Below are 15,473 nucleotides of genomic sequence, written 5' to 3'. Positions count from 1 at the left end.
AAATAAAGAAAGTAAAAGAAGGAGCGATAAAGAAGAAGATCAACCAAATCACATTTATTAATGAATTTTATCAATAGAACATAAATTCTATAATAAAATTTATAAATGATAATTTTATTGATGAATTTTCTATCATCATTAGTCATTGGTAATTTTGATTTACCAATAGATTTTAAGCATTGTGAATGGATTTTGGTTGTCAATAATATCAATTTTTCTTAATGAAAGTAATTGACTTTTAAAAGTTAAACTAGTTGAAAAATGAAGCCAATATAATCTTGAGTCAATTAAAAATGTATTTTCTATCTTCATTTTTTTATATCATATTAATATAAATTTATGTCATCATTTAGTCTTTCATATAGGATTTTTAATTGGTTTTTGTGTTGTAAGAGATTGTTTTAATTAGGATTTGTTATAATTGGGTTTATTGATAATGGAATACGAAAATATGTTAAAAATAGTTTTTTTAGTTGCATAAATGTTCTTTAGATATTTTAAAGTGTTTTAGTGCAATTGCAACTAAGTTGAAATCATGAATGTGTAAAAATAAATTGATTAAAGTTTCATGACACCCTAAAAATAATGATTTTTATATTGTAGCAAGTTAGCACAATGTTAAATCTTATATAACATATCAGTCATAAGAGTCAAAGGATTTTTAATTTTAATTGATAATGTATTTTGATTAAAGTTATAAACTTTTATGTGACTGAATAAATTTTTGTGAGAATGTATTTGATTAAAGGTGATAATTTTAATAAGAATTAATAAAAAATGTACTTTAATTGTTAGTTTTTTACTTGATAAAAGTGATAAAAGAATATACATTATTAGATATAATAGTATTTATTTGAGAATGTAAATAGATTAATATACAAAGTTTTTACTTTTCATTGAAAATGTATTTTGGTTGATAATAAGAACACTAACAAGTTAATTGAAAATTTATATTGATTAATTAGAAAACTTAAGACAATAATTAATTTAATAATAATCTTTAAATAACCAATGAGTTTTATTGTAAAAAACACTTAAATTAATCTATTTTTTATTAATATTTTTATCTATTTTATCTTTTTGTAATTTTATTTATTTATTTATTTATTTATTTTATTAATTTATTATTTAATCTTTTTTATTTTATCTTTATCTTCTTTTCTTATTTTTATTGTATTTGATTATTTCTTTTACTATAAGTGTTTATAAAAACTAATTTGTTAGAAATAGTTCTATGTTCGTTGGAAGATAATTTAGAATTGATTTTATTTTTTATATTTTGTTGACTATTATTTTAATAATATTTAAATTATTATAATTTAATATTATTAATTTTATTTCATCAATCAATAGCTCATTTGAGGAAGATTTAATTGCATGACTTGAATTATCTACATGGATATATGCTGTTTGGTTCGGTTGAGAATTACATGGATATCTTTACATGTGAATAATGAATACTGTTCAGAAACTCTAATTGTCGAATGGTATATTGTAGAACAAGCCATTAAATTTTGTTTAGAGTATATGTCAAATTCGAACCAGCGGCTCTGTTTGTTTCAAGAAGTAGATTTGAGAGAGTGAAAAAATATGAAAATGAAAAAGAGTGAAAAGTGATATTGTTTAAATTAAGAAAAAGAGAATGAAAAGTAAACAAAATGAAGGAAACATTTGAGTGATAATTACAAAATGATATATTTACAAACGGACTAAAGTACCATAATTATTATTATTATAAATTAATTTTATTTAATTATTAAATTATTATTAAATTTTTATTATTTTTATTAAAATTATTTTTAATACTTTTATCAATACTTAATTTACGTATTATTATTATTATTATTAATTATTTTTTATTTGTATAATTAATAATAAATTATATATATATATGATCAACAATTGTTTATGTGTATATATAATTGATTATATTTATTCAAATACATTGTGTTTAAAAAAGATGAACATGTATTTTTTTTTTCAAGTGACTTTCGTCTCATTTCTTCATAATTTTTAGGATGAGCTGAAACACCTCTTACTTCCGTGTAAATGATTGGATACAGAAATGGAAGTACTTGCTTTTCTACTTACTATTATTTAGACTAATTTAGATTCAATAATAATAAATAATTAAAATTTTGATAGTTAATATTAGAAATAAATTTCGATTTTAATTCATGAATTAATTATAATTTTTTATTAATAATAAAGACTATTTCAAATATCAATAATTTTTATTTATAAAATATGTATAATTTAGTTAAATATAATGATTAATTACTTTTTATTTGTATATTAGTTGGTATTTAATTATTTTTTTATAGTGGATTTGATAGTGAAAAGATTAAATGAAGTATATATATCTAGTTGCATGTAGTGACTATGGAATAGATTGTGAAAGAGAGGATACACATGTTGACGTGGATGGTCATGTTTCTATTACTATATATAGAAAATAATATCATGTTATAGGATATTCAAGTATTTCCTTCAACACTTCATAAATTCATTGTTGTATTAAGGAACTACACTTTTTCTATTTGTTTACGTTTGTCATCGTGTAACCTACAGAATAGGAAATGTAGCCCAAAAGGTTTTACTGGGTCAGTTCACTCCAGAATTTTAGTTACGTGCTTACCTTCTCCTCTTCTCATTTTGTCAACAAAATATAACTATTTTACTTCATAAATTACTTTCGCTAATTCTTATATATACCTGGCTGCTCAGCGCTGTAATAAGAAAAATACAGCACCACCGACACTTGACAAATAGGAATTGGCTTTTGACTAGAACCATTATTTGAACTACATTATTCGGTTCTTTTGATCATTAAACTGTTCATGACCCAATCTCTTGCAAATTCAAAATCAAATTATTGTTAAAAATTTGAGTCTAAATTTCATATATTAAAAATGAAAAAGTAAAATTGTATATAAAGATGAAATACTCGTTAACTCATTGTCTTAAGGTTTTGATAGAGAGTGATGTCAACTTTATATGATTAGACTCAAATCTTATTAGTATTGTGTCTCTCCAATAAACCTCTTCCGATAATCAATCATTATAATATATAAATGAGAATAATCTGTCTTATAAATTATTTTTATGAAAATTAATTAGATTTAAATTCATCTTTTAATATTTATAAAACTTTTAAAATAAAGATTTTGAGCATTTCGTCGAACAAATGAAATGGATTGCATCGTCGAACACACGAAACTCATGAATACGTTTTAAACATTTCAGTGTTTATCCAATATACTAATTTCCAAACTAGGTTAAAATTAAATTATCTCAGGTTTCACGTCATTTCAAGTATTAAGCAATAATCACTATGAATTATGCAATAATCACTATGAATTCTTTTCTATTTTGTATTGACTGTTAGTGTAAAACAAAATTGAAAACAAGAAGAGAAGTTCAACTATGTTTTGATAAAATAAAATAAAATACTATTCTCCAATAGATAAATGTTTGACTTTTTCAAAGCCAAATATATAATCAAAAGTAAAGTAGATTCCCAAAACCTGTCAGAAAAACTCTTCTAAAACTTTATTTAATTTAAAGACGGTTAACAAAAAAAATATATAAATATTTATACGGTTTGGTCTCAATACGAAACCTGATCTAACATTTGATAAAATGTCAAATTTTACTATATAAAATTGTCACATTATTTATGTCAGATCATGTTATTTCTTAACCAGTCAAATGTATCGCCTATACTCAAGACATGGATACTAGAAGAGACCAAATCTAAAAGTGATACGTACTGTGTTTCATTTTAATATTTAAACTAATACACTTTCTATTAACCAAAACCATAATAAAGTTCAATTAGGTACTTAATGTTTAAAAAAAATTACTGAACTAAAAAAATGGTTAACAATATAAAACTTATTTAAACATTTTATTTATGTTATCACTTAACGAAAAAAAAAGTTATAATATAATGAAAATAAACAGGAACAATTGAAAAAAAAAATTGAATAGGAACTATACTTAAATAAAAGCACTAAATTACATATTAAAAAATTATTTAAATCGTCAAAATTCTTCACCATTTGCAAGTATATGGTTTTCAATTTTTATGTTAAAAAATAATAATTATAAGAGTTAAATATGATTTTAGATAAATTTAGAATTTATTTTTCTTTTAAAATTTTGATATAGTTTAATTCTTAAATTTTAAAAATAAAAGTCAAAACATATAATTTTTTTAATCTAATTATGTTAAATTTATGTTTCAAGTTGTGGTTTGAACGGTTTAATATAATTGTCTTCTTAAAATTAAAATACTATGAATATATTTAATCTTTTAATTATAGTTTTATCTATATTTTTTGTAATCTGAGTCCCTTAATCTTTAATTATTTATAATTTTGGTTTGAAATTAATTTTACATAATTTTGATCTCTTACCTTTTAATTATTTATAACTTTATTCAATTTAAAAAATATATGGAATCACGATCAGACAACAAGTATTTGTACAGTGCATTTTTTTTCTCATGTCCCTATCTCATCGTACATAGTCAGAGCCATATGCAAAGAAGACTACACGTGAACAATAATAGATTTGTCCGAAATTATCGATAATTCAAGTGTGAGGAACTAAAATTTCAGAAAAACAAAAATATTTCCGACATCATCATTGTAAATTTTACAAAAAGGAATCAAAGACACTATTAAACCAGTGAAGAAAAAATACACAATTATCCCTGCCTTACAAAAGATTTAGATAAACAAGTCAATGCCAATAGGAGGAAGACCACACGTCTCTGCATAACATTGATAACATTTTACTATAAATATAGTTCGAAGCATTCGCTTCAACGTATTACAGCCCTGAGATAGCTACTTCCCAGGTGAAATGGAAAGAAGAGTTGCAATTATAGGGGCAGGAACCAGTGGCCTTGTCGCCTGCAAATACCTTCTGCAGTTTGGATTTCACCCAACTGTGTTTGAAGCTGATGATGGCGTTGGAGGGCTATGGAGGCATACTATGGAATCCACCAAGCTCCAAAACAATAAACAAATGTACCAGTTCATGGATTTTCCATGGCCTTCTTCAGTAAAAGAAGATAATCCAAGTCAAAACCAAGTGCTAGATTATCTTAACTCCTATGCTCAACATTTTTCCCTCATTCCTCACATCAGATTCAACTCCAAAGTCATTGATATAGATTATCTTGATGGAGAGTCTACTGAAGAAATTAAGTCATGGGAATTGTGGGGTGGTAAGGGCAAGCCCTTTTGCTCCAAGGGAACTTGGCATGTTACAGTGCAAAATACCAAGACTTTATCTACAGAGGTATGCGATTATGGTTTGTTTAATCTGAGGAAGTCTTACTTTCATTTATGTATTCATTGTTCTGTCGAAAAGTATCTTCTAGGGGTCCTGTGTCTTTTGTTTGAGTTACAAAAATTTAGTGACTGACATCATTGTCTGTTTTCTTCATAAAGTTAATTTTTTTAATGAGTTTGAGCTCAAAGAATAGAGACACAGCATAGTTAGTAGATGCTTTTTGTCATTTACAATGGTGTCTTTTTTGTTTTTATAGTAACGATGTACTGAATTGAACATTTGTATGAACAGGTACACAAGTCTGAGTTTGTTGTTCTTTGCATCGGAAAGTACAGTGGTCTTCCAAACATTCCTGAATTCCCACCAGGACAAGGTCCAGAAGTTTTTGATGGCAAAGTTATGCACTCCATGGACTACTCCAATCTGGACAATGACACTGCTGCTGAATTGATAACAAGAAAAAGAGTCGCAATAATTGGCTCACAAAAGTCTGCTATGGATCTTGCAGCTGAATGTGCAAATGCAAATGGTGAGAAATTGTTTTGGTTGCAAAGTTTTCTACTCAACCTGCAGTATTATGATTTATTGACTTTATCCTACATCACTTGCTAATACTTAGTTATATTCCCTTCTGATATTTTTCTTCTCTCATAACTTTGATAGGAGTCAAATACCCCTGCACAATTATCCAGAGGAACGCACACTGGTTTCTTCCAGATTTTAACGTTTGGGGAGTTATTGCTGGATTTTTATTCTTAAATCGTTTTGCAGAGCTTTCAGTTCACAAGCCAGGAGAACCATTTTTGCTAGGCCTTCTGGCCACTTTACTTTCACCATTGGTAACATTCAATGACATTCTGTTTATGCAGTTCTTCACAATATTAAAAAATGCAAAAACAAAAAAAGCAAGATTGTATAATTTTATAGATTAAGTAGACCAAGTTTTCAATTTTTATAGAACAGTATGCTGATACACAGTTCCTCTGTTAATTTTCAGAGATGGGGAATCTCTAAAGTTGTTGAAACTACTCTGAAATGGAAGATGCCATTGAAGAAGTATGGATTGATACCGGACCACAGCTTTTTTCAAGACCTCTCCACATGTCTGATTGCAGTGTTTCCTGATAAATTCTTCGACAGACTCAAAGAAGGATCCATCATCATAAAGAAATCACAAAGCTTTAGCTTCTGCAGTGAAGGTGTAATCCTTGATGGAGAAGCTAAACCTCTAGAGACAGATATGGTAATTTTTGCCACTGGATACAGAGGTGACCAGAAAATAAGAAACATGTTTAAATCTACACTCTTCCAAAATCACATAGCTCTGCCACCAACCTCCTCGACAGTTCCTCTCTACAGGTCAGTCCCTTCTTGATTTTTCCTGTTTTTCTTTTGCAATCTGTTAGTCAATTTATAGTTAATCTTCTAAATTTATATTCTGTAGTAGTATATGCTACATTTGGACTAAAAAACTATAGTTATGTTCACCAAAATAATAACCTTTACCTATGTTTACCAATGAATTCAGACAAATAATCCACCCTCGGATTCCACAGTTGGCAATAATAGGATATGCAGAGAGTCTGTCAAACATCTTTTCCTCAGAAATCAAAAGCTTGTGGGTGGCACATTTCTTGGATGGAAACATTGAACTTCCTAATATAAGAGAGATGGAGAAGGAGGTGAAACTGTGGGAAGAACACTTGAAGCAATATGGTGGAACATATTTTTGGAAAACGTGCCTTGGTAATTGTGCAATTTGGTATCAGGATCAACTCTGCAAAGACATGAAGCATAATCCCAGAAGGAAGAATGGTTTTTTTAAAGAACTGTTTGAACCTTATGGTCACGCTGATTACGTAGGTCTTACTCATAAATAGAACAATTTGAAGTTAAGATAATATGATTTACTAGGCAAAAGTTGATCTCTGCACAACACATACGATCAACTTATGTATTTTGGTACGAATCATCCCTACGTTCTAGTAATGTTTGGTCAATTTGTTTTGGCCTTCAACAATGATTTAAAATTATGTTACATTATATAATACTCAATTTAAATTCTTTTTCTCAAAAGAAGATGAAGATGATGAAAAAAGTTTAGACGAGTTGAAATAGTTTGATTATCACTGGTTGAAGTATTTATATGACAGTGTCACACAGATTGAATCTTTCATCATTCTCAACCTTTCATAAGCATGTCCTGTCACTAGAATTAGCAAGGAAGTATTAGTAGGTATTTATATATTTTACTGCTAAAAAAATATTAGAGTGGTATTAATAATCATTTTAATGTAAGCATTAACGCGCGCTGAGTCACCTCTTAAATTTAGTAATAAATATCAACATTTTTTTTGTTGTTGTGCTGCAACTTAATCTATTTGGGGTCTATAATTTAGGTGAAATCTTTATAAATGGGTGTTGCTTCTTTCGTCATCACACATTTCTTCCTTTATCTCCTTAATTTTTTTTTAATTCCAATTATATCTTCAAATTAAACAATTTTTTACTTTTACTATTTTAATTTATTTCAAACCTAGTTCTCCTACTTTACTCTATGCATCCAATTTTTTCATCTCTCATTTTCGTTTAATAATTTGTCTTCTGTTTTACTCTGCAATCCCATTTATCTTCTCTGTCTCACTTCTCCTCCTCCAATTCTTTCTTCTTCATTTTCCTTACATTATTAAAATACATTAAAAATATATTCAAAGATAATAAATCAAAACATTTAAATTAAATTATTAAAATATTTCCAAAATAAAGAATAAACTATTAAAACAAACCCTAAAATAAAAAACTTAATTGGAGTGACATCCTTCAACGGATGTCAACATCCGTTTAAGGAAAAATTCGTTTTATCTTAAACGGATGTTGACATCCGTTGAAGGATGTTGACATCTGTTGAAGGATGTTGACATCCGTTTTACCTTAAACGGATGTTGACATCCGTTGAAGGATGTTACCTCCATTTAAAGGTTATATTTTTTATTTTTAGGGTTTTATTTGAAGGTTTATTCGAATATGCACCTGGAGAAAGCAACACACACATTGCAACACTCCACACACTGCACCACGAGAGCGACACTATTTGATAATTCTTTCCACCACCATTAACCTTTATAACTTGTAGTATCTTACAACGACAAAAAGAAAGAGAGGAAGAAATATAATGTTAAAATGGAAGAAAAATATTTTATTGATATACGAGGGTTTAGAATAAATTATTAGTAGAATAGGTTATGAATAGATAAAATTAAAAAATAATAATTTTAAAAATAAAATTTTATTTATGAGCAAAATAATAAATAGAAAGTGGAGGAAGAAAGACATGTTGATACAACACCTTATAAAAATGGACACCAAAAGCGTTAACTATAAAACACTGAAAATCATTTAATTTTGATGTCAGAATATCGGTAATTTAATGCTATCACTTTTTCTCAAAGTTTCCAAATTTAAGAGATAAAGCTATTTTTGTATGAGATAAAAATGTGATATTATTATCTTTACGAGACATGACCCTGACCTGCAAGAGATAAGATGCAGCGGTATTATTGCACAACATTAATCCCATCTTTATTTTCTTCATGAATACTACGGAGAATTTTGTATTGATTATTAACTTTATTTTAATAATAAAATAATAGCTATAGGAAAGATATTTTTGCAGAAGAATCTGGGGTCTCACCTAGACCAATTTGTCGTGGACAGTTACAAGGATTATCTAAAATTTGAAAAAATATAAACGATGTAAAAATAATTGTTGGTTAATAATTAATGGCAAAAGTTAGATTTGTGCTTTCAGAAATGATTTTTTACTAGATTGGAGATTACCTCCACGTCTAAAATTTTAATTTTATTTTTTTATTTAAATTAAGGGAGTGGGTAATAATCGTATTCTTTGAAAGAGAGGATTTTTTTTTATATTTACTAAATCATTTTAGTAAAATTGTAATTTTCGTTTCGTTTACCGTTAAAATGTGATGAAATTTTAATAGTAAATTTATGACATAATTTTCCATTTTAACACTTGGGATAATTAATAGGAGGTATATGGTATGAAAAGTCAGCTTATATTATATTGTTGCTCAATTTTAGTTTTTTTTTTAAATATTATTATTTTGATGTATTAGATGCTTATATTAATACAAAATTATGTTGTAACGTTTACTTTGTAATATCCCATAATCTCACACTTGATAATTTATAAATGATATATTGGTAACATCCCAAAATCTTACACTTGATAATTTATAGTTGATATATATATATATATATATATATATATATATATATATATATACATATATATATATATATATATATACATATATATATATATACATATATATATATACATATATATATATACATATATATATATATACATATATATATATATACATATATATATATATACATATATATATATATATATATGTGTGTGTGTTTTAAACTCAGATTTCAACTACAAACTCAAAAATATAACTTGAATTATTCTAATTTATTCTTCTATCTCTTTCTTTATTGACACTGAATCAGACGATATTCCTTCATCTGCTCTCGTATAACGAATTATACGATCATCGCACATACACAAACACAAACAAGTAGGGTGAGCTAACATGCAACAAATCATCTATAAAACATGCATAATTACTTTGATACACTCAACAAACATCATATAGTAAATATGTCAGACACCCTCATACCATCATACAACAATCGCACCATAGATACTCATTCCATCATACCACAATTCCTAATTCCTAATAGACACTCATCCCACAATACCCCATAAACACTCATCCCACAATACTCAATAGACACTCATTCCACAATACCCAATAGACACTCATCCCACAATACCCAATAGACACTCATTCGGATGATACGTTGATGAGCGGTCACGGAAGGTTATGCACTTGTGATGACTTCTACTTCTTCTTACAAATACATTCCAAAATACTCCATACCATCCACAAGGTTAGTCCTCAACACTATGTCCAAAACTGACACATACACCAGGACCTCCTGCCCCTCTCACCACATAATTCATCCTTCTCTACTTGAGACTGGATGATTATTAAAGTATCAGGATAACCTCCAACAACAAGACCCTCAACATCAACATATACACTAATACCATATCATTACAGAATCTCTCCACGAGACTCATACCATGCTCATATTCCTCAACTCATATTATACCATTACAAAATCTCCCCATAATACTCATATCATGTTCAGAAGCATAAATTCAAATCCAATATAATAAAATACAATCATCACAAAAATCTTACAAAATGAATATATCACAAAATAAATTAACAATACTAAAATATCATCATAAATGGTCACCGGAGAAGAATCAAATGTTTGACGAATCAAACTCACCATAAACGCCAGTACATATGACTAGTTATAGCTTACTGAATTTGACCAGGGCTGTTCTATGATCAGGGATGTACCAACTCCGGTTTTTAAGATTCCTCTATCCTACCATCACAAATATAACCTTAATATAAACGTCTGGGGAACTAAGAAGTTGAAACTGGCATAGCTAGTTAGACATCTTCTTATCCTTCCAGAAAGATGAATCCATCACATATTTTATATCAACTAAGTATATTGCATAATAGTTTAACAATACTTAATCTGTTCAATAGGATTTAAGTTAAAAACCTATCGAGTAGACTTCCAGGAAAGAGAGGTGTGTCACCATGGACAACTTAAGTACCAAGTTTTTCCTTAGCCAAAGTGTTCCTCAACTAGTTTTTAACAAATTTCTTATTTACAGATTCAAAACAACAACATATAATATTAACACAGAAATTCAATACAACAAATACCTATGTTTTTTATTAACAATATTCACACAAAATTTCAAGACATGAATAGTAATAAAACAATACTAAATCATAATATAAAAGTTTAGAAAGGTTAGCTCCCCTACTTCTATTCCAGACTTAATCTCTTGCTCAGAATTTGTTTTCCCGAATACCCTCCAGAACCTCTACTCTTCTTGCAACTAAAAATTTCTTCCTAACTCTTTCTTCTTTATTTCTCAAGATTTCTCACTTGATTCTTTCTCTCTTTGTGCAGAATATCCTCCCCTCTCATGGCTATTTATAGTCCAAAAATTTTATTATTTAACAATTTTTTAATATTATTTATTATTTTATTATATTAATATTTTAATCACCACTTGACATATTTGATCCTTCAATAATGACTTCAAACGTGGAGTGCTTATCCATTATCACTATTTTAATTTTTTTTTAAACAAAAAGGTAGAAAAGAGTTTGAACCCATGTTCTTGAAATCAAGACAATTTTCTACCATTTAAGCTACCAAAATTTCTTATTTAGCTTTTCACATTTTATTTTTACATAAACTTATTAATTATATTTTTCATTCACAAAGAAATTTATTACTACTAGTAATAAAATTGTTATTATTAAGGTAAATATTTTTCATGGGTCTTACATACTTGACCACACAATATTTAATTTTATTATTATTTTCTATTTATTGGTTCACTTACATTCATTAAGAGTGAGATTGACCTACTATATTTTTATTTTGTGTCGTGTTAGAATTAACTTGATTAACTCTTACAATGTCTCTTTTTTAATCGAAATTATGTAATTGTAACTAATATGAAGTATTCTTATAATGTAAAAGTTATCTTTGAAAAAGCCAACATTTAACAACTATTTTACAACTCTTAAACTCACATTCACTTTCAGAAAACTGAATTACAAAATCATATATGATTTTTTTAGTGTTAAATATATTTTTAATTCTTAAGATGAAATTGAAATTTATTCTTTTCTCTAACTTTAATTTTCAAACTTTAAAAATAAATGTATATAATTTTTTAACTTAATAACATTAATTTTTTTGACTTGTTAATGTGACACCTAGGCACTGACGAGGACAGAGAGTGATCGCCGGTGCAAGAGGCACGAAGTGCAAAGGGCACAAACAAGGAGCGGCTCCTGGCAGGCTTCTAGTGGAAGGGACACATGAATGAATCGAACATACACCGGAATGAGAAAGATCTAGAGACTGTATAGGTATGGGACTATAGAGTTGAAAGATAGCTTAAAGGGATTGATTTGGCTACTCATATCATCAAAATGCATTTGCTTTTCGGTAGCCTAACCCATAAGAACTCCATGGTTAAGCGTGCTTAGCCTGGGCCCGGAAAGTGTGTGAATGAGGACAAAGCACATTGGAAAGCCTCGTGTTGATGTGTGGGGGTAGTCAATATTCTCTGTAAGTTGTCGGGGCGTTACAGTTAAAAGGTGTTTCAGAATGACATTTGAACTGAAATGTGTCAAAATAATATAAACAATTCAAATGTTATATATTAAAATATTAGTTGGGTTAGGAGAACTATATTTATTCAATTTAAAGTTTGCGACAAAAACAAATTCCATTTTCAAAGACTAAAAATATATTTAATTTTTTTTCACCTTGTTTTGACATTGTACATAGACAAACCTTCATAAATTTATGATCAATGCATACATAGAAGCAAAAAGTAAAAAAAAAAAATTAGAGAAAAGAGTTGTTTCACACTTCAAAGAAAAGAATTCGACAATATAAGACATCGAAAGAAGAAAATAATTAAACACTAATACAAAATTAGGCTTTTAACACGCCTAATATGCTTCAGTTTTCATGAAATCGAAACAAAAAACGACGCGTTGGCATTTTAAAAAATTTCACAATATATAAGCCAAATCAGTTCAAAAATAGTCAAAGCATAAAGTGGTCTATAGCCTTGGGTATTTACAGAATCGATGCCATAGGTCCTTCAAATCTCTCTGCATTTCCCTAAAAACTGACATGTTAAGCTGACACATCTCTGAACAAGATCTATATATGGCTTCGGTTATTTGTAGAACCAGCACCATAGGTTATGCATATCCCTTTGCATTCTCTTTGAAAACTGACATGTTAAGCTAACACATCTCTAAACAAGACCTATGGCTTCGATTATTTGCAGAATCAGTACCATAGAGACCTACAAAATTGACTTACCCCCATAAAACTAACATTTTAATTCTTTTAGAACATGTATGATTGTGGTTGGATTGAGAAACACTGTCATAGCGTTTTTATAATTCGGTTCTTCGAATAACTGAGACCAAAAGTTTGACCCAAATTTCAAAATTGCCATTGAAAATTTTGAATATTTATTTTTTTGGTAAGGTTTAGGCAACAGTTGTTTGTCAACTGATGCCATAAAGTGTTTATGCCCCGGTTTCGCATAGAATTTAGACAAAAAATTTGAATTAAATTTCAAAATAGTCACTAAAAATATTAATTATCTATTTTTTTTCAAGCTTTAGGCAATGGTTGTTTGTAAAATCGGTGTCATAAACCTCTTTGTTCTTTGATTTATTAAAATAATCAAGGCAATATGTCTTTTCAAAATTAAAATTTCGTGAAAAGTAATATAACCGTTGTCATAGATCCTTAAAATTAAATAATCATTTAAAATCTGATTTGGTTTATAGCAGAGTTGTTTGTATAACCTTGCCAAAAACTCATTTTTTTCGGTTTAGTGCTTGAGTTTTCTTTAACCAAAGAAAAATCTTGACCTTTGTTGCTTTGGTTTGTAATTGAGGCCAAAAACTTTCATTTTTTTTTATCTTATCTTAAAATATTTTGATTCTCAAACCACCGTTATAACTTAAAAATAATCATTGTTGTATCTTTTTGTTGTACTAGTGAAAACATAGAAAATGACCTTGAGGGAAGCATTAGTATTAAAATAAATTCTAAGTGTTAGCATTTATTATTAAATATAATGTCCATTAATTTTAATGGGTAATTGATGGTAATATTTTACGAGCCAAAATCTAGTGCCACTAAAAATGTCATAGAAAAGTTATTACTTTTTGCATTGGCTTGAAGCATTATTTGTACACATTACCTTAAACAATATATATCAAAACCTCGTGGAACCAAAATGTAACCTACTCTTATTTAAAATACACCACCCACGTAAGAAATAGTATTTTTCTTTGAGCTAGAAGCATTATTTGTACTACATTATTGTGTTCGTTTGACAAATTGTACTTTTTCTACTAATCACCAGAGACAAGATTTTTCATTTGATTTGCTACACGCAATAAAAAATCGTTCAGCAATTGAATTGGCATACAAGAAAATCATAAGACTACAAAGCCTTACATTTTATAATAATATTCTACATTATTTATTTCTCTTTATATTAAAATATAATCATACGTCTCTATCCTCGTAAATTAATTCACATTTTTAAGAAAATTAATTAGCTTTGTGGATGATGATAAATTTCCCATAAGTTTTTATTACTATTCCAAATTTATCTTTATTTATCTTTTAAAAACTGATCCCCTCTTTCCATTTAATATATTTTAAAATTATTTTCTTGAGAATAGCGTTGCATAATTTTAATTCCAAATTGGTTCAGGAAAGTTAAATAACCTATTATGAATAAAGATGTATAATTAAAACCAAGTACACGAGTAAGACTTTGTTATACATATATTTTCAAATCATATGGGATAATCTTTTTGAAAATAGTTTTATAAATATAGTATATCGGAAAAGTTATTCGGTGCCCCGCGTCACTTTATGGCACCAAACTGACACATATTTAAGTTTTAAAATTGAAGATAAGAAAATTAAGGATATTTAAATAATATTGTGTAATGATTGGCGATAGAAATATTGTAAGAACATTTAGATAAATTATTATATGAGCTAAATAACTAAAACATCTTAGCAAAGAACATTATTACTAAGTTTTTAATCTTTTTAAAATTATTTTAGTATGTGTAAGGCTGTTAAAACAATTTGAAGTGATCTAAATATATAATCAACTGAAATGAATCACATAAGTGCTAAAAAAGAGTCTGAAATGAATTACTTTTTGTTTAATTTAAAAAAAAAAGAAATTCTCCTAGATAGAACTTACTAAACTCGAATATAATTCGTGAAATTAAAAAAATATGCTTAAAACAAGATGTTAATTCGTAAAAATTTAATTAAAATACAATGTAATTTTCACTGAAATTACAATGCAATTGAATTTGTCTAGATAATTATATAATTGAGTCAACGCATCAGTTCATCTATATATTCACCCAGCAAGTGAT

The 15,473-nt window shown here is 27.7% G+C and overlaps 1 protein-coding gene across 1 annotated transcript; it reads left to right on the top strand.

The window, feature by feature from the left end:
• Positions 1-4,781: 4,781 nt before the first annotated feature.
• On the top strand, positions 4,782-7,481 carry LOC148203340 (putative flavin-containing monooxygenase 1). Its single transcript, XM_047326886.2, has 5 exons — positions 4,782-5,313; positions 5,599-5,836; positions 5,971-6,146; positions 6,305-6,666; positions 6,836-7,481. Exons 1-5 carry the CDS (start codon positions 4,873-4,875, stop codon positions 7,185-7,187), a joined length of 1,569 nt encoding a protein of 522 aa, XP_047182842.1. The 5' UTR covers positions 4,782-4,872; the 3' UTR covers positions 7,188-7,481.
• Positions 7,482-15,473: the final 7,992 nt, after the last annotated feature.

The sequence above is a fragment of the Vigna umbellata genome, chromosome 2 (genome assembly GCF_029865625.1).
Source record: "Vigna umbellata cultivar VRB3 chromosome 2, Vumbellata_1.0, whole genome shotgun sequence".
Classification (NCBI taxonomy): domain Eukaryota; kingdom Viridiplantae; phylum Streptophyta; class Magnoliopsida; order Fabales; family Fabaceae; genus Vigna; species Vigna umbellata.
Note: the sequence above shows the minus strand (reverse complement) of the source record. Positions and strands in the feature narration are given on the sequence as shown.